We start from the raw sequence: 19,520 nt of genomic DNA on the forward strand, positions 1-19,520 counted from the left end.
TTTGTTCTTCGCATTGATTTCAGAACCCTTCCACAGGCAGAGTTTCCTGGCTCTATAAATAAAGTCTAGGACTGCAATGGGGATCTTCAAGCAGCACATTGTATAGATTGGCAAGGAAGAGAGCACAGAATTAACCAGTTGTAACTTCCCAGTCTGAGTGAGAAAGGAAGAAATAGGGGTTAATCTTCTTTAAGTTTCTATCCATAAGGGGCATATAATCATCAATTCTGGATTTGGTTGTGCCAAGAGGCAATCCAAGATATGTAAAGGGCAGGGTGCCAATTTGACACCCAAAGGTGTTTGCAAGGATGCCTGTTTGTTCTTGAGACAAGTTTAGGGGATCATTTGTGACTTGGCAAAATTAACTTTTAGACCAGTTGATTTAGCAAAAGACTGAAGTCCTTTTAGACAAATGTTCTCTCTTTGTGAAGCTTGCATGATCAAGATGGTGTCATCTTCATATTGTATGATAGGGAATTTGTTGCTGAGACCAGCCTCAATAGGAAGTGAAATACTCCTTGGGTGTGAGCCTTTATTGACAATGCATTGAAGGAGGTTTGCAGCAAGGACAAATAGCAAAGGTGAGAGGGAATCGCCTTGTCTAACTCCTCTTTTGCAATGAAATTGAGTGCCAGGTATGCCATTTAACAGGACCGAGGTAGTTGCACTGTCAAAAATTCTTTGGACCCAATCAATCCATGTTGAACTGAAATCAATTCTTTCTAAAACTTTAAGGATAGTGTCATGCTCGATAGAATCAAAGGCCTTCTCGAAATCCAATTTTAAGAAGACCAATTCCCTCTTAGATTGTTGACATTGATGAATATATTCAAAAGCCAAAGCAATGCAATCTTGTATACAGGACCGAGGTAGTTGCACTATCAAAATTTTTTTGGACCCGATCAATCCATGTTGAACTGAAACCAATTCTTTCCAAAACTTTCAGGATAGTGTCATGCTCGATAGAATCAAAGGCCTTCTCGAAATCCAATTTTAAGATGACCAGTTCCCTCTTAGATTGTTGCGATGAATATATTCAAAAGCCCAAGCAATGCAATCTTGTATAGTCCTACTTTTTATTAGGCTAACGCTATAGTTTTTGTACAAATATGAACTGAATTAGTGATAATGTTAGCATGTACTATTTGATGATGTGGCATGTAATTCTTTGTTCATCACTACTGTGATTTCCTTAGGAATGTTGTCCAAGGAGTGGCTTTTATTTTATTTCTATGCAATTTGTGGTTGTTTTTTTCCTTTATCTAGATATTTCAAAATTTTAAATTATACCGCTTCACATTTTTTTACCAAGCATATTCCATTTTCTAAGGGCAAGGCTTTGTCCAACAATTACTCTAGTTTTCATTTGTGTGATACAAAACTGTATTCATAAGAACATATTTTTTTAATATGAATACAATGACATCAAAACTGTAAAACGCTTGTCCGAACAAAACTATATTAAAAAAGAGGGAGTTATGAATTTATTATTCACATATGAGATTTTAAATCACCTTGGTTTTGAAATTGAATAGTTCAATAATATGGTCCCATGATTGTTTTGTCATATGAAGTCATTCACTACAACCCAAATTTCATGCGAACAGCGTTATCATAGGAACAGGGTCAACAAGAAAAATAACATTAGGCACTGACACAAAAACAGAACAGAATTTTTTTTAGTAAAAAAACATAACAGAATTGAAGATGCCAAATAGTCACTCGTATAAGTTACACAGCCAGTACGAGCATACCAAGCACTAACACGGTTCTTGAAATTTGGCCAGAGCTCAGTAGCAACAACACACAGGCATGACAACCGTGGGTACTTGATTACACGAGCAATGTCAGTATAAAATGTATCGACCGATGACCAACCACCTTGTTGCTCTCCTGCGAAGGTTGGGAGGCAACAAGCTTGCTCTATTGCTCAATTGCTCAGAGAGGAAGTCCGCGACAGGGACTTTGGAGAAGCTGGTACAACAGAGCAAGATTCCGGTACAATGATGGATGTTGATGCTGCTCCAGGTTTAGGTGTAGTTGGAGCAGCTGCACGACCAACGCTTGATCCAGTACGGGGTAATACTTGTGTAGGGTACACTTCGGTGACCTCTTCAATGCCTTCGTCTACATATATGACATCCTGCATAGTCAGTTGGTGGTACTCGACAATTTCTCGCAGGAATCGGTTTTCTCGAGCATATACAGAATTCTCATGTGCTAGCCGTGCCTTTTCTGCTAAAAGTGTCTCTAACTGGAGACGGATCTGCAAAAGCAATGAACAATGTATGGTCAATCACAGTGGCAGATTGACTTAGAACCTTGCCCATTTAGCTAGCCATAAAAGTTTATATCAAACTACACAAATGCTACTTCGCTTAGTCAAAAAATATTCTACAAAACAAATTCAGAGAACCAGATTATTATTTGCAAATTTTTATGAAACCATTCTATGAGCCACCATCACAAACCGATTGTTTCTTTCATTTTCATGGGGGTAGCTGCTATGAAAAATAACTGATAAATTAACATATTGTCTGCTAGGAGGAACCAAACCAAAGTGATGTTTTTTTGTTTGTGTCGCACCTTATGTTCCAAAAATACTTGGTCTACGAAATTGTTGCCTAAAAAGATGCAGTATATGGTAGCTATACTCAAATGGTGGCATGGTTATGTAAACATTACACTATGGGTTTCTTTTGCTAGGTGATATAGAGAAAATTTGTCAGTCATAAAACAATTATGAACCACAAGTTTGTGTGAATGTAATTAGATCTAACAGGGATAACATTTTCTATATGCATTTTATTGAGCAGAGCCAACAAAAAACATCTAGGGACCAATTGTTGGTTGATTGGTTCAATAATTTCATTGTGCTAATTGGAGCAAACATCCAACAAACATACTCACACAATGTCAATGGGTGTTCCGCATAAACCCATAATGTTTTCATCAACATACATTAATAGTGGGTAATATTGTTAAAAGACTACTACTGTTCAAAGATATATAGCAATTTTTTTATTTAGAACAATGGTTTGACTAAATATTACTGTGTTGTGATACAAATCTTAAGTACTTTTGAATCAACATCTAATAACAACTGTTTTGCATTCCAAAAATTATGTACTTATATAGTAATTAGTGGTCAAAGGCTTATCCTAATGTAACAAAATACACCATATATTTTTGTACGGAGGGAATGTTACTACTTGAAAAAAAATTAGTTGATGGTAAAATTCTAAAAATATGAGTTTAAAACTGGCTCAACAGACTGATTTAAACAAATTTGAACATGGAGGACAGTAACTAAAGGCGTGATGCAAATGCAAGCCATATGAGCAACACATGCCTCTGCACAGCTAAATTAAGCAAGTGACCAAACTGAAGGCGCAGATTTGAAGCCAAGATGCAGGCCCAGCTATAGATCTCTAAAGGGGCTATGACAGAGCTAAGGGGTAGCACAGGTCCGCTGGCAGCTTACTGTGATTGTGGTTCAACAGATAACGGTGAAATAAGTTTTAGTTCATTACTTCATTGCAAACTATGAGCAACTAGTACTAGTAGTTAGGATTTTTGACGTCTCAAAACCTTGCTTTGCTAGGAACTCTTGAGAAACAACAAGAGAATGGACTAGTTCCTTCCACAACAAAGCTTAAATTGAGCATGTAACTTATTATAACTCATCAACTCAAGGAAGTTGCACTCAGTGTTGACATAATGACCTACTCCCTCTGTCCCGATTTAAGAGTCGCTCAGGAACAGGTATTCTCCTTACAGGCGCGCTTTCCTAGCGACAGTTAAAGCAGGACGGAGCGAGTAATCATTATCAATAGCCAATAAGTTAAAAAAAAACTGGACAATTACGTGGAAAATAAATAGGCTATAGTATTTTAGTAGAACTTTAAATGCGGAAAAACTGGATAATGACATGGAAAATAAATAGGCTATAGTATTTTAGTAGAACATTAAATGCTGATAGAGTAGCAAAAATACATTTTTAGAGATAATTTCATCAGCAACCAATACTCCAAATAATTTTTTAGTTTCTTATTTGTCTCAAACAGAGACTAACCAGATCATCATCTTCTGGATTATCACCCTTGTCATAACTTTCTCGCAACATTTTGTTCTCTTCTTCAAGCTGAGCACAACGTTCTTTCGCGAACGCTAAATCTGCCTTCACAGTTTTCAGCTCGCGCAATAGCAATTTTGCTTTTGCAGCCATGGCATTTGCAACCTGTATGGGTAAAAGATGGAGACAATAGTTCAGTCATAGCTGAAAAGATGGCACAATGAAAGCCAAAATCACTGTTATCAATCAAATGAAAATTATCGCGTTCCTTATCCCAGCCAAGCAAAATAAATTTGACATTTTTCCGTACAGTGGATTCAAACATGCAAAATGGAGCACTGAAGCAACATATCTAGTGACACCTATTTGCCACCTTACATCGCGAGATGCCTTCAACTGAGTTTCATGGTCAAGAGGATTTTGAGGAAGATATTTGTGAGTAAGTTTGTGACCAGCTTCTCCTTGTGTATTTGAAACGGCTCCTTTTCTTCTTATGTTCAGTTTGCGCGTCTCCTGAATAATGTCGGCTGTTTTATTCTCTACAACGGCCCGACCTTCCTGACAAAATACAATATGAATCAACAATGGAACCTGACATAACCAAAGGATATTTTAATCATAAATCTAGTTAAGGAAAAAATCACAAAAAAAACTTTATTGCCATTGCTAGACCAGGAAATAGACCAACAAGGTAAAGATATATAACTGTCACCGATTCTCAGTGCAGATGGAATGTCAACACCAAAAAGTGTTGTAACCAAAGGATAAATCAGCCCACAAATGTAACCAAACAATCACAAGAAACAAGCTTGGTGCCACTTGATACACCAGGAAATAGACCAACATGGAGCCAAAGAAAAGGAAAAGCAAGGAATTTCCTTTCCCACATATTATACTGGATATGAAGCATTTTAGCAATTCTTGGTGCAGATAACATTGTCCTTGTGATACAAAGAACCGATACTAAGGGGGATCTATTTTCATGTATTCTTTTTTAAGTAAAAGGACGAAGAATTGATACAGAAACTTACTTCAAGGGCGTTTTTTATTGTGCCTCCAATATAGTTAAGGGAGGAAGTTATGGCCTCAGATCTCTTCTGGGATGGAGGTGTCTCAGATTTCCATGTCTCTCCTGGCAATTGCTGTGAGCGTGGATGCTGCGGCATCATGAGAAAGAGAAATGTCAGTGTCCCACATGAACATCTCAAAAGGAACCATAATGATGACAGCAGTTGGCAGTGAATCAGGAGAAAGTTTTACAGAGTAAACCATAATTGTAACTAAAAGATGATAGCTCTACAACAGAAACACAAACACTGGCAATGTCAAGCTTGGAATGTACTGGTAGATCTATTAAAGTAACCAAAAGTACAGATGTTAAGTGGCTTCAATTACATGACAAGGAGTTCAACTTAAAATTAACACCCAAGAAATCAATTAAGGCAAACATAATGACACGAGGATTGCAGATCCCCACCTGGACACCTACTGACGCATCATCTCTCGGTGACTGCTGCCCTGTTGGCGATTCATGCTGCCCTGGGGAGCCATCCTCATCAAGAAGCGACTTTGCCTTCCGTGCGAGGGCACCCCAGAATCCGTACTTGGCCTCGTTCAAGCTCTTCATGGAAGTGTATTCGTAACCCGAAGAGTCCTGCACCAAGACCAAAACCAACAAACATCACTTCTGAACACAAGATAAACAGTCCCGGTCACTTCAGCGATTCCGAGGACAGGAGCATTTTTCAACGAGGAACCGGCGAAGTCAAGCATAAAAAGTTAACCAGCAATCGGTCAATTTTACACGAATCAGACGGTTATATACTACGCATAAACACGACATGATCCGCAGGTTAACCGACCCCCAATGAAAACTTCATTTCCCAACATGCCGCTGCCGGTGACCGGGCCAGATCCGACCCCGACGCATCTAGAGGCGAAACCGCACAGGGAATAAGAGCGAGAGAGATAGAGAGAGGGGCACGGCGCGGCGTACCGGGGACGGGGTGGAGACGGAGGGCTCGTGGTGGCTCCGGCGGGCGGCCGCCGAGGCCGAGGAGTAGGCGGAGGCGATGGAGGAGGCGTCCCGGTGCGCGGCAGAGGCGCGCATGGCCTGCGCGGCGAGGGAGTCCGGGGAGGCGGGGCCCACGGACGGTGGGTGGTGGTGCTCGAAGGAGGGCGGCGGCTGGGGCTGGGGCTTCCGTCGGTAGGCCATCGGGGTGGGGTGGCCGCGGCGCCGAGACAGGCGCCCGGTGGGAGACGGTCGCCGCCGGGGCGTTGCGCGCGTTTTTACGCCAGCGGTGTTGGCGAGATGAGACGCGTCGCCAGGTACGGCGTGGACTCGAGGAACTACCGACGGGAGTACGGGGAGGAGTTTTTTTTTTGGTGAGGATAGTACGGGGCGGAGTTGGGTTGGACTCAAACTCGATCGAGCGCCTCAGTCTCCCGAAAAAAAATGTAAGTTTTGGTGCTGTAGTATATTTTATTATTATTTAATAGTTATAAATTTAATTATAAACTAATTATGTTTAAAAGATTAATTTTGTATAAATCAGTTATACTATGTTTAAAAAATTAATTTCGTATAAATCAATTATATTATGTAATTAATTATTTTTTTAATTATATTAAATATTTCATATATATGTTTAAAGATTCGATGTGACGGATATTATAAAATAAACAGAACAGCCACTGCGCACTAGTTGTACACGTGGCCCCTCGAGCCTCGCGAGTAGGTCAGTTCGCAATGCATGCCGTAAGGGTGTCTTATAGTGGGAATAGCTAGTACTTATGTAGTATGTTGATGTGGAGTTAAGAGATTAAAAAAAAGATTATTTTATATTATTAGATCCACACAGTTTTCTCATATATTCTCAGGCTACGTGAAATAAATCAGCTATTTACTCATAGCCAGTGACTACTCTCTCTTCTATTGCCACATCAAATCTAACTAGCTAAATAGCTAACTATTGCGGACGCCCTAAGAGTAAAGCTAATAGACGCTCGCTCGCTAAAGAAAATTGCAATTATAGGACATCAAACAATGCGCTTCGCAATTATAGAACTTCAAACATCTACTTCGCTAAAATGACGTTTGAAACATTAGCATTTTGTTATACATGACATTGGTACCTTTTAATCAACTAGCATAGACGCACGAGCGGCATGCAGTGTTTTAAAAAATATACAAATAAAAATTTTATAATTAGTAACAATTTATATCTATAGAAAAAATATGTACCCACACGGTTGTCAGTTCTTAACATTTAATAAATAATAACTTCGGACAGTAGAAAAAAAGTAGCATGTCATACATTAAAATTGCTTAATAACTTTGTCGTTAAATTCTTTGTGCAAAGAGTTGTAGAAATCCCACCATATTATAAAAGGATATCTACATATTTGATGTAGCGCTCAATCTGGAATTGTCGCAATATTTATATTTTTCAAAAAATGAAGAGAGCAATGTTTACAATGTGACACTCACTTTCATAAAAGCAAAGTGATTGGCTATTTTTTTACCTGTACTAATAATTTGCAAAAAAATTATACATGTTAAGTAGTAATCTTACAATTATACAGACGCAATTGAGCCATGGACCTCTGAAATTAAATCACAATGCAACACCAAAATTTTTTGAATAAAGAATATATCAATTATTTCACTCAAATTTTGTTTCGAGCATCAGCCTTTTAGAACAGAAAGTAAAAAATGATAGCGCAATATTATAAGAAAAAAATGTAAGTATTCCGACAAGGTAGAGAACATCAGACGATGTCAAAATACAACTTTAAATAATGGATAACTAAGATATACTGTAGATAACAATTGCACCCCATGCAATCTCTAAGCCAGGAGAGAGAGAAAATATTTGATTAGCTATTTTTTTGTTTTTCAGATATATATGAAACGAAAAATCATATGATCTTGAGTGGATTTAGAAATCTTATAACACACCTGTCCACAGGTCGGATACAACTTCAGCCAGTTTCTGTTCAGTTTCCTGCAAATCGAAGGGAGGCCAATATATCGAAATAAAACAAGGAAAACAAATTTACCAAACAGAACTCTATAAATATTCCTTCTCTGTAACCAGAGACATACTGTTCGCCGCACACTGTCCTCCCTATCAGCTCGACGAGGCTGGCCTCCCATCATCCTTCTCCTCACGTGGATGAACTGGATGCAGGCAGGCGCAGGTAGACCTGCCAGCCAGCTAGGCCCGCCCTGCGAAAACGTGTGAGCAGAACTCGCGGTTTTTTATTTTTTATTTTCGTTTTTTACAAAAATATATTTTCGATTTGGAAATTTACAGAAATATACTCCGGCCGCCCCGCTGTCGGGCGGACGGGACCTGGCCGCCCGGCTGTCGGGCGGAAGAGGCTTATCTGAAAAAAAAAATCGACAAAAAATTGCGTCGAGGTCCCTGGAGGACCGGCCGCCCGGCAGCGGGGCGGCCAGCCCTCCAGGCTGCCCGGCAGCGGGGCGGCGGGCCCTGGCCACCCGCCTGCGGGGCGACCGGGCCCCCTACCCTATATAAGGTGTTGGCTGCCCCTCAACCCCTGATTTGCCTCACTAAAAATCCAGAAAAAAAAGAAAAGAGAGGGAGGGAGGGAGAGGATGGGTGAGAGAGAGGCAAAGCGGCGAAGCCCTGCCGGATTTTCAAACCGGCGACTGTTTTCTACATTTTATAAATAAATTATGTTGTAATTATTTTTTTGAAACAATAGGTTAGCAATCAATTCAATCATTGTTAGGAGTGATTAGTGGTACATTTAGGTGCAGTTACTTACAGTGATTAGCGTTGATATAGTACATTTAGTGTTAGATATAGTATTAGAAAATACTAGAAAATTGTTAGAGAAGTATTAGAAAATCAAAAAAATTGCAAGATAATATTAGCAAATTGTAGAAAATGTTAGAAAATTGTAGAGAATGTTAGAAAATTATAGAAACTATTTTGTTGAAACAGTAGATTAGCAATCAGTTTAATTATTATTAGGACTGATTAGTGGTACATTTAAGTGTAGTTACTTGTAGTGATTAGCGTTGATATAGTACATTAGCAATCTAATTAATTAATCTTAAAAATTGCAAGATAATATTAGAAAATTTATAAAATATTAGAAATTATTATAAATCGTTAGAAAATCTTAGAAATTATTTAGGAAATATAAGGAACTATTAGAAATATTTAGATGTGTGTGATTGTATTGTATTGTTTTGATCTTACGTGGTAGGTCTGGTCGGGGTTACTCCTGCGTTGCTGGACCCAACAATAGACTCGGGTCACCGGTCCTTCCTTGCGAAGGTTCAGCACCAAGAACTAAACGTGCTGCGTCCACGTCCACCTGCAGAGTTGGTTCCTGTAGACCCATGATGGGTGCCCAGGTGATATGTCGTCTATTTTCTGTTTTTATCCATTATACATTTCGTTATATAATGTATTAACATTTGTGCACTGTATGATGCAGGCTGAGCGAGGCATGTCTTCTCATTGTGGCTCGTCTTGCTGAGAGTGCTTTGGTGAAGCTAGACAGGTCTCTACTTTCAGCTCTCGTTGACACATGGAGACCTGAGACACACACGTTCCACCTCCCTTGTGGGGAGATGGCACCGACCCTGCAGGACGTTGCGATGCTGCTTGGTCTTTCTATCACCGGAGACGCTGTCGGGCCCCGCGTGGTACCTTCTACGTGGCTGGAGGATCTTGTGGAACGTTTTGTAGGTGTTGCCACCACGATTGATCCTGAAGATTTCAATGAGCACCCACAGTCGAAAGGTCCTTCCAAGTCATGGCTCCTACAGTTTCAGGTACAATTTCGTACAAAACGATGTGTTGATGTATTTTATGGCTTTGAAATACCTCATGTGTTTCTTATTATCAATGTTCGTACTTCATTGCAGCCGGATCTGTTGGCAGCCTATGCTGATGAGTACAGCGTGACTAGATCACTCGAGGCATACCTGCTATGGTTGTTTGGGTACATCATGTTCAACAACTCACACGGCCACTGTGTGGATAGGGTGCTTCTGCCCTACGCACAGGAGATCGCCGATGCAGATGAGGATGCCATACCCTTATATAGTTGGGGTTTAGCGGTTCTTGCATGCACATATCGTGGACTCTGCAAGGCATCACGTCAGAATGATAGGAATGCTGTCCTAACAGGGTGCCCAATTCTGCTACAGCTTTGGTCTTACGAGAGGATTGCTATCGGTCGTCCCATGATTGACTAGTCACCGTACAAGCCGGATATGTACGGTGACACGGAGAACGACAGACCCACCATGGGGACTCTCTAGCACTCTCGACAGGTATGGACCCGATAAAAATTTATATTCTATGCATACTATGGTCATACATTGTTCCCTCAATACCTTTCTTATGTACACATAATTTTTATTTTTGTAGAAAACATGGGCACATGTACAGACCCGCGGCCTTATCCTGAGTTTGTTGCCGAATTTGATCGATTGACCCCAGAAGACATTGTGTGGGAGTCATACAGTCCTTCGGCTATAGCCGCACGTGCACCGCTTGGGATATCTTCGGTGTGCACACAGGACCAGGGCCTATGGATGACTACTCGGGCTGGGCAAATTTAATCGAGAACCGAGGACCGAACCGAATTAACCGAGAACCAAAACCGAAAGAACCGAAACCGACAATTTCGGTTCTCTGTTCGGTTCCTAATTCTGAGGAACCGAAAATTTCGGTTCGGTTCGGTTCTTGAACTCGGTTAACCGAGGAACCGAGCCCATATGCCATTAGCCCCCCGAAGCCCAAAATGGCCCAAGCCGTCGGCCCATAACTAACCCTAGCCCACCCCAACCCCACCCCACCAGGCGCCACTGCGCCAGCCGCCAGGCTCCCTCGGTCCCTCCCGAGATCCCCCACCCTGACCCCGCCGGCCGCCGCCCCCTCCACAGTCCCCACTCCGCCGACCCCCACCGGCCACCGCTTGCCCTACGCCCATTCCGCCGGCGGCCGGCGCTGCTGTGTCCGCATCCCCCCGCTCCGCCGGCGGCCGGCGCCGCTGCTTCCGCCTCCGCCAGAGCCCCCGGCTCCCTCCCTACCTCCCGGCGCGGCGGCGCCACGCCCGGCCGCCGCCTCCCTCCCTCCCTTCCTCCCGGCGGGGCGACGGCGCTGGCGCGCGGCCGCGGGACGGGGCGGCGGTGACAGCGCGCGGCCGCGGGAGGGCGCGACGGCGGTGGATCGACGGCGGCGGTCACTCCGGCGGGCGGTGGCCAGCGCTTGCGCGAGGGCGGTGGTGGTGGCGCCAGCAACGGGCGAGGAGGCGAACGGCGGCACTGGTCGGCGCCTGTTTTTTTTTTGATTTCGTGAACCATGTTGAGGTGGCTCGGTTAATTCGGTTATAACCGGAACTGAACCGAAAGAACCGAAACCGAATTTCCTCGGTTCCCACTCCTGGAAAGAACCGATCGGTCCCTATTTTTTGAGAACCGAATTTGTGAAGAACTGAAGAACCGAACCGATCGGTTCGGTTAGAACCGAATGCCCAGCCCGAATGACTACTGCAACTTTGGTGTGCGACGTTGCAGTTGAGGCCCACTGCCCGGATAGAGTCATGAGGCAGTTCGGTCGACGCCAGTCTTTCCCTGTATCTTCAGCGTTGGATCGTGTTCAGCGCCACGATCATAGGTAACAAAAATGTATAAGCCCCCATGTACTAATAACGTGAAACTAATTTCTATTTAACGTGCAGTTTATCAAGGGCTGGACATCCTTTCTCGACAATGTGGGTCACTAGATTACAACCATGGGTGGCTGCGTGGGATGATGCAGGCGAGCAGTTGGCAGAGGATACCGGTCCACACACTGAGCCTTCGTTTCGGGCGTACCTGACCTGGTACGAACCGAAGACTCGTTGCCGTTTGACGTATGTTGACATGCATTCACAGCCGCATGTTGCGACTTCGCAGGATCGCTATGCATGACACAGGGATGAGGCATTAGCTGGGGCGGTGAGTAAATGTTGACGGCATTTTCGATCTTTTAAGATTTGTATACTAAGTTTTTTTTGTTGCAGTTCGAGGCCTGTAGGTTGCTTGAATTAGATTGCTCACTGAATGTAATGAGGATTCATGGCGGGTCTACGATGAGCATGCGGGCACAACTCGAGGCCTGGACCACTCAACGTGATAGAGCTCGAGGCATCCTTCAGGCCTTTGGTACGCGGACGGAGTACGAGGATTCATACGGATCGTCGCAAGCATCGACGTCGGTTCCTTGTGGTCCCGCATGGCAGCAGCCTCCCTTATACCACCGACAGTACGAAGGTATGGTGTGATATTTACCGATCCGTATGTTTATATGCAGTATTTAAATATGACTCCACACAGGGTACGGGTACCCCGGTTCTCAGCCCTATGGAGGGCCAGGTGCCTCGCAAGGGGCTCCATTTCAAGGAACCTAGTTTACCTCTATGCCACCAGCTGGATGGACTTTATGTAAATATGTGGTGCATAATTTTATTTGCTTATATTTTATGATCGAAGGCTCATACGTTATTATTTATACTCAGGATCACAACAGTTCACCGGAGCGGGGCCGTCTTCGTATCACCCTATGCCGCAACCAGGAGGATATGAATGAGCTTCTTCCTATCCACCACCACCTCCACCTGAAACACAGGGTACGTAGTATAATTTGTACGGAATTGCATTCACCTATTGAATGTTGCTTAAATTTTTTTTGATCTATAGGGTGGTCTGAAGACAACGACGCGGCCTCCTTCGACGACTTTACACGGTTGTTTGCTACGCCTGCCCAGGACGATGATCCTAGCTTGCATACACATGTGGCTTTGTTATGCCGTCCTGCCAGAGACGTGAGGCCACCGGACCGTCATAGCTACCCTACATATCACGTACACGCACAACGTAAAAGAGGTCGGAATGGTAGGGGTGGTTAGTTGTTGGCACTTGTTTCTCTATTGTTATTATGGACTGTTTCGACTGTTCGGATTATGGTTGTTTATGATTGTGGTAGTTTACTTGTCATTTGTTTCTATAGATATTATTGATGTGAACTTGTTATGTTTGTGGGTTCCATAATGCTCGTGAAATAAGGGAAGTTCTTGCGATTTTTTTCCGCGATTTAATGAAGGACAAGTTAGGTGCGGGAAGAGTTAGCGGCCGAGATCCCGCCGACGATGATGACGACTACCACATATAGAGTAAACTTCGTTACACACTCGTATAGCCCAAAATAGGGACCATAGTGTATCTAGCTGCGAGTACGAGATCACAGGTTGCCACTGCTCAGCACGGCGATCAGGGGTTTCCCATATGTCGCATTGTTTGCCCAGACAAACGTGACAAAAGACGACAGCCCAATAGCAGTGCCCTTTCACAATTTCAAAAAGATGTGACAACACGGCAACCACACCAGCTCACCTTCAAAGCAGTCTCTCGGGTGAGGACGACAGAACTGTCATTCTACAGCGAAGGTCTGTGGCGTGTAGTGGGGAAGGCGGCATCTAGGCACGATCGACCGAGCGGCAGCGATGCAGTGCTGTGAGTCTGCATGCACTTAGATGCTCTGCATGCACAGAAATGCATCGAGTAGTCAGTTCGAGAATTGAATCTAGCCTTTTCAGTGTTCGGTCAGCTAGTCTCTTCACTGTATTGTCATGTAGGCTTTTCAGGTGCATTTACACTCCACACTCCGGGTATCAGACCTTTGTACGCCTATAAATACTCCGAAGTTTGTGAACTCCCAGCAGCACTCAAGCACCAAAGCTCATTGTATACCCAATGTCTGGAGGTGGGTCTAGCTGGAAGAATTACTACGGTTTTGAGAAAGGAAAAGGGGGAAGAAAGGGAGACCCCATAATATGGGAGGGGCCTCTTGGACCTGATTCCTTTCCGGAACCAGTGTTTAAGTTTCCGCCACAGCACAAGAGTGAATTTACCATGAAACTCCACTTCGACAATACGATAACCGTAGAGAACCGTGCCAAAATGCAGACATGGTGAGGACTGCTTAGTGCAGATGTGCACCGACGGGATGGATGACGGTCGGCGTTTCTTCAAATACCCACACGCATGGGTAATACTCAGTTGTTTTATTTCTTTATCTTCATTGAGACACCTTATATTAAATTTATTTTGCAGTCTTCAGATGCTCCAGAAAACTGTGGCTTTACCAGTTGGGTCGATCCTGCACCAATTGATTTAGTTCAGGAGTTCATTGAGTACCTCCAGATAAAGATCTTTGATCTGTAATGTAAGGTGAACCATTACGAGGAAGTGAGCGAGGGTAACAAAGACGACGAAGATGATGATACCAGCAATGCTGCCGCTTCACAGGATGAACCATGCACTATTCCTTACTGCAATTTCCCTTGTCACAAGAAGAAGGGCCCTGCCCCTCCGGCACCACCGCCTGCACCACATGCAATGGGTGGATACTTGAAAGGACCTTAATCGCGTGATGTCGCCTAGAGGGGGGGTGAATAGGCATTTAAAATTAATCCTGCAGATTAAAGCACTTAACACAATTGTCAGCAACCAACCGGTCAGACCGGTCTGGAAGACCGGTCAAACCGGTACTAGGCTTAGAAACAGGATTCAAACACTCAGACCGGTCAGACCGGTTGAGCAGACCGGTCAGACCGATCCTACGCAGAACCTGCACAAAAGTGTTAATCCTCCCCTTTACGAGCTCTAGCACAAATGTAGCTTGGTAAGGTGCTTCTTTAGATGCTTACAAATGTATTTCTTAACACTGCACACACAGAAACAACAAAACCAAGTAGATCGAAGCGGAAGCACAAGTAAAGCTAGAGTACAAAGTGTGAGGCAAACAAAATGAAAATAATGCAAGGAGACACAGAGATTTGTTTCACCGAAGTTCGGATTCACCACGTTCACCACGTGTGAATCCTAGTCTCCGTTGAGGAAGCTTATCGCGACCACAAGGTCAAGCTATCTCCTCCTTTCCACTATATGACCATGTGTCCTCGTGCCACACGATCGCTGCCTGCAACAAACTTGCCGCTGCTCACCACAAGCTTGGGAGCTAGCCGGCGACGCCTAGCCGTCTAGGAGGCTTCTCCTCCAAGAGTAACAAATGCTTCAATCAAGTTGGCGACACAACCACAAGTGCTCAAGCTAGGGCTTATGCTCTCACTGCTCAAATGCTCTCTTAGCAAAAATTTCACTCAACCCAACTCAAAGGATTCAACTCTAATCACTCAAATCTCACAAAGAGAGGTTGGGGAGGACTTCTCAAGTGCTCTCACGGCTCAGAGATGGCTCTAGAATGTAATGGCTTCGGCCTTCAGCGAATGGGTGAGGGTGTGGGGTATAAATACCCCCTCTCTCAAAACTAGCCGTTGCTCTGTCAGACTTAGACCGGTCAGACCGGTCCCCCAGACCGGTCAGACCGGTCAGTTCAAAATAACTAGTCCGTTGGACCCCGACCGGTCAGACCGGTCGGCTGGACCGGTCAGACCGGTCCAAGTAGGTTTTCTGCTCCCAAGTGTTTCTTTCTGATTTTTCTCACATGGGATAGCTATGAGCACTTTTGGTAATGTCAAACCACTGATGTTGCATCCCTCTTGATAGTACGGCATCCTATTCTCAAGTTTACATAAAATGACATACAAAACACTTGAGCTTTCATGTCTTGATCAAGCCGAACTTCTTCAATCAATATCTTGAGGTTGTCAACATCCTTAATTTCAGTGAGCATGTCCTGCTTGAGCTAGTGACTTTGAATCTTCCTTCATATAAGAATGAAATCCATCTTTGATTCACAAGTCACTCCCATTTTCCTAAATAATGACACTCTTCAACATAGAGCTCTCCATGACTCTAGGATCTCCAGTATTTTGACCCGTATCGGTTTCCTTGCTCCCCCAAGCCAATGCTTGCAGTAGCCTCTTGAAACACGTCCTCTCGGTCCTCTACCTTTATCCTAGCCTGTCCATCTTGAACTCATATTGATTTGTGTCATGCATGAAATCTTCGTTGTCAATTTGAATTCTCAACTCAATCTTATATACAAGCCTTCTAATTTGAGATAACATATGCACATCAACTCATGTCTCATTCATCCTTTCTCTTGCTTGCTTCCCTTGTACAATAATATTCATCTCATGCGACAAGTCTTTCCAATTTGAGACCTATGCAACAACATATTGTCTCATTCTGATAACCTTTACTTGTCATACGAATTTTATCATAAGTCGAATAAGCCTTTAATAGATATTTGAGCCTTCATGTCAATCATGAATACTTGCTCACATTTTCCTTTTTCTTAGTTTCGCTTGTCATATACATCCGAAACAAGCCTTCGCACATTAGAGCCTTTATATCAACCATGAATACCTTGCTCTATTTTCTTTTACAACTTTTGCTTGCCACTTTGAGTCCCACATAAACTAACAAGCTTCAACACAATATTAGAGCCTTCATACTACACAAGAATACCTTGCTCTTCCATTCTTCTTTCTCATTCTAGCTTGTCACATATAATGATTGTAAATGGGACATACACATTTGCTTGTAATACATGAGCTATATCATTCCACAAATTAAATATCTGCTCATAATCTCATGCAAACAAGTTAGTCCTTTAATCATATTGTCAATCAATACACCAAAACCCACTAGGGGCATAGATGCTCTTTCAATCTCCCCCTTTTTGGTGATTGATGACAAACCGATTAAAGCTTACAAAAAGATATTCAATAACTCTTTTGAATTCTCAGATTTAATTTGAGTTCCCCTTTAATTTGTGCAAAAGAATAAAACTCAACAAATTTGGCCTCACATGCCAATGTTGCACAAATCAAAGAAATATGGAACTCCCCCTAAATCTCAGCATCCGTGGGGGTGAAAAAGTGTAAGTGCGCCTACACAAAAAATTCTATACGTGATGCATATGACAGGATAACTCAGTTCATCAAAAAGAAAGGAAAGTGACTTAGTCTGGTGCCTACCGGTCAGACCGGTCTCACAGACCGGTCTGCCCCAGTCAGCCAGCCAAAAACATTACATCAAACAATTTGCATCACACTATCACAATATCACTTAGATAGAATGATTAAGTCTATTACACTCATTAGCACACAATACAAATGTCCTCAAGTCCACGAACTAGATAAAGTACGAGATTATTACAAATTTCAGAGCTCCAAAGCACAGACCGGTCTGTTAGAACAGAAAGCAAAAACTCTGAATTTTCTCTCTTCTTCTCCTTCTTCAAGATTTAGTCCTTGTTCTTCTCCCTCTTTGTTTTTCCTAAGCTTTAATCTCGTTCTTCTCAACCTTTGTCATCCATCACCATAAAAGGGGCTGGGAGAAGAAACCAGGTTGCCCATCACTGTCCATTTCCTCCATTTCCACCTAAAGAGGAATGATCATCCCAGTGGTGGCCAAACACAGCATTGGATAATCGAGTAGCAAACTGATCTGCTGCAGAAGGTCGAGATGACTCATGTGAAGGTCCTTCTCCTTCATAGAAGTGCCCTGAATACGTGCCAAACACTCCTTCTCCAGGAGGTGGTGGAGGTGCCTGAGAAGGACCACTGACATCCGGGTAGAAGATATGACCATACTGCTCAAAGTATCCGGAGTCCACATATCCTTGAACTCGGTCCTCAACTGATGGTATTACAGCCTCAGGAGGTGAAGGAGAAACGGGTGAGCGAGGCGGCTGTAGATTCATTGCATTATGCATCATCTTAACTGAATCTCTTTCTTTCTTGCTAGCCCTCCACTGCCTCTGCTGCTCAACTTCTATATCTCTCTGGCTCTTACACATCCCCACAAACAAATTAATTAGCTTCTTAATGGGAGATGTGGAGCCGTGCCTGTGCCTGTGCTGCTCAGGCCGAGACCGGTCAGACCGGTCTTGGGCACCGGTCAGACCGGTCCCAGTCAGTCCACCAGGAGATGGCTACTGCTGCTGAGCGTGCTGTCCTCCCTCTTCTTCTTCTACAACTATATCATCCTCAGGCTCTGAGTATCTGTGAGGTGATGGCTCCCTTCTATGCTTGGGCATCTTAGGACGAAAAGACTCATGTTTTACATCGGTTTGATATGTAGTCTTTGTCGCTTTTTCAATTAATTCCATCAAGTATGGCGCATATGCACAGATCTTCAATGGGTTTTCTGAGATGTATTTAATTTCCTCCCATATATAATCAGCCACACTGAATTCTTCTCCATTTGGCCCAAAGCATGCCAGCAAATTTCTTGCATGAAGAGATATGTCTGATGGATTTCCACCTCTCTGAGATATGGTGTTTCTGAGCAACCGGTTTAGAATGGAGTAATAGGTGTAGAGTCCGGTTGCTTTCCCTGCATTTCCTGTCTCACTCCTAGGATACATAAAATTCATTTCCTCATTTGGGAGAGCCACCTGGTTATGAATTTTTGGCCTGTTTGCATCATGCCTGTCAAGTCCAAGCACACGAACAAACTGAGCAAAAGTAACTCTATAGTAGTTTCCCTCAGTCATCCAGAACATGGCTCTCTCATTTTTCAAATATCCAAAATGCACGGTGGCATAAAACTGGGCAATAAGCTCCTTGTTCCAATCCTTCTGAAATCCCATGAGATCCTTGACATGTTTGCTCTCACATGCATCTATAATACGCTGAAACAGAGGATCATTAGTCTTTTCCACACTCCTCCAGTCAACACACTGTACCTCAATGGCAATCTTTCTGTCCCTTAGAATAACTGGACTCATAGAAGTCCTGCTGGAACAAGGTGTGAAATCTAGGATCAACTGCGTTCTTTGGCTCGGGATAAGGATCAATGCTTCTCCACCTTTTCACCTCCCTTGTCATTCCCTTTCCATAATAATCAACACATTTCCTGGAGCCAAGTCTGATAGGCCTTTGTATAATGGGATAGATGAGACTCTCCTCCCTGTCTTTTTCCTTTTCTACTTCATCATTTCCAGCAGTTTCTTCTTCTTCCTCACTGCTGCTTTCTTCTGCTGGAGCCTTCCCAATTCTTTGCTCAACCCTATAAGGAGAGTCCTCCACATTATCCTCATCACTAGAGGTGTGCTCACTTTCCTCCACTATGTCATCAATAGATGTTGTTGCTGATCTCTTTCTCTCCCTAGGCCTCAACTCTCTGCCACTGATCACATTGGTGCCACTAGAACCACTCTCATCTTGATTTGCACCGCCAACATCAAATCTGCGCTTTGTTCTCCTCTCACGTCCCCCTGCCATTTTGCTGCAGATCCTGGGTCCAAGAATATGGATTAGAATGATATGAGACCACAGGAATATATAGGCATAGGATTTGTAGAAAGTTTAGGAACCAAAATTGCAGCAATTGGGTCTGTTCTGGTCCTACCGGTCAGACCGGTCTCAGAAACCGGTCAGACCGGTATCGCTCAGAGCAGAGCCAATGGCTCCAAAACTAGTTCCTAGGCAAGGA

The 19,520-nt window shown here is 43.4% G+C and overlaps 1 protein-coding gene and 2 long non-coding RNA genes across 3 annotated transcripts; 2 read left to right on the forward strand and 1 right to left on the reverse strand.

Annotated features, from left to right (window-relative positions):
• Positions 1 to 1,652: 1,652 nt before the first annotated feature.
• On the reverse strand, positions 1,653 to 6,427 carry LOC120699136. Its single transcript, XM_039983006.1, has 6 exons — positions 6,072 to 6,427; positions 5,553 to 5,729; positions 5,107 to 5,232; positions 4,454 to 4,633; positions 4,076 to 4,240; positions 1,653 to 2,266 (listed from the first exon to the last, which is right to left on the reverse strand). The coding sequence occupies exons 1-6, from the start codon at positions 6,288 to 6,290 to the stop codon at positions 1,931 to 1,933; spliced, it is 1,203 nt and encodes a 400-aa protein (XP_039838940.1). The 5' UTR covers positions 6,291 to 6,427; the 3' UTR covers positions 1,653 to 1,930.
• A 2,797-nt stretch (positions 6,428 to 9,224) lies between these two features.
• On the forward strand, positions 9,225 to 9,983 carry LOC120701448. The gene is made up of 2 exons (XR_005686103.1): positions 9,225 to 9,470; positions 9,554 to 9,983. It is a non-coding gene; the product is annotated as an uncharacterized LOC120701448 (long non-coding RNA).
• Positions 9,984 to 11,609: 1,626 nt separating this feature from the next.
• On the forward strand, positions 11,610 to 12,439 carry LOC120701449. The gene is made up of 3 exons (XR_005686104.1): positions 11,610 to 11,745; positions 11,810 to 12,068; positions 12,134 to 12,439. It is a non-coding gene; the product is annotated as an uncharacterized LOC120701449 (long non-coding RNA).
• Positions 12,440 to 19,520: the final 7,081 nt, after the last annotated feature.

The sequence above is a fragment of the Panicum virgatum genome, chromosome 3K (assembly GCF_016808335.1).
Source record: "Panicum virgatum strain AP13 chromosome 3K, P.virgatum_v5, whole genome shotgun sequence".
Classification (NCBI taxonomy): Eukaryota; Viridiplantae; Streptophyta; class Magnoliopsida; order Poales; family Poaceae; genus Panicum; species Panicum virgatum.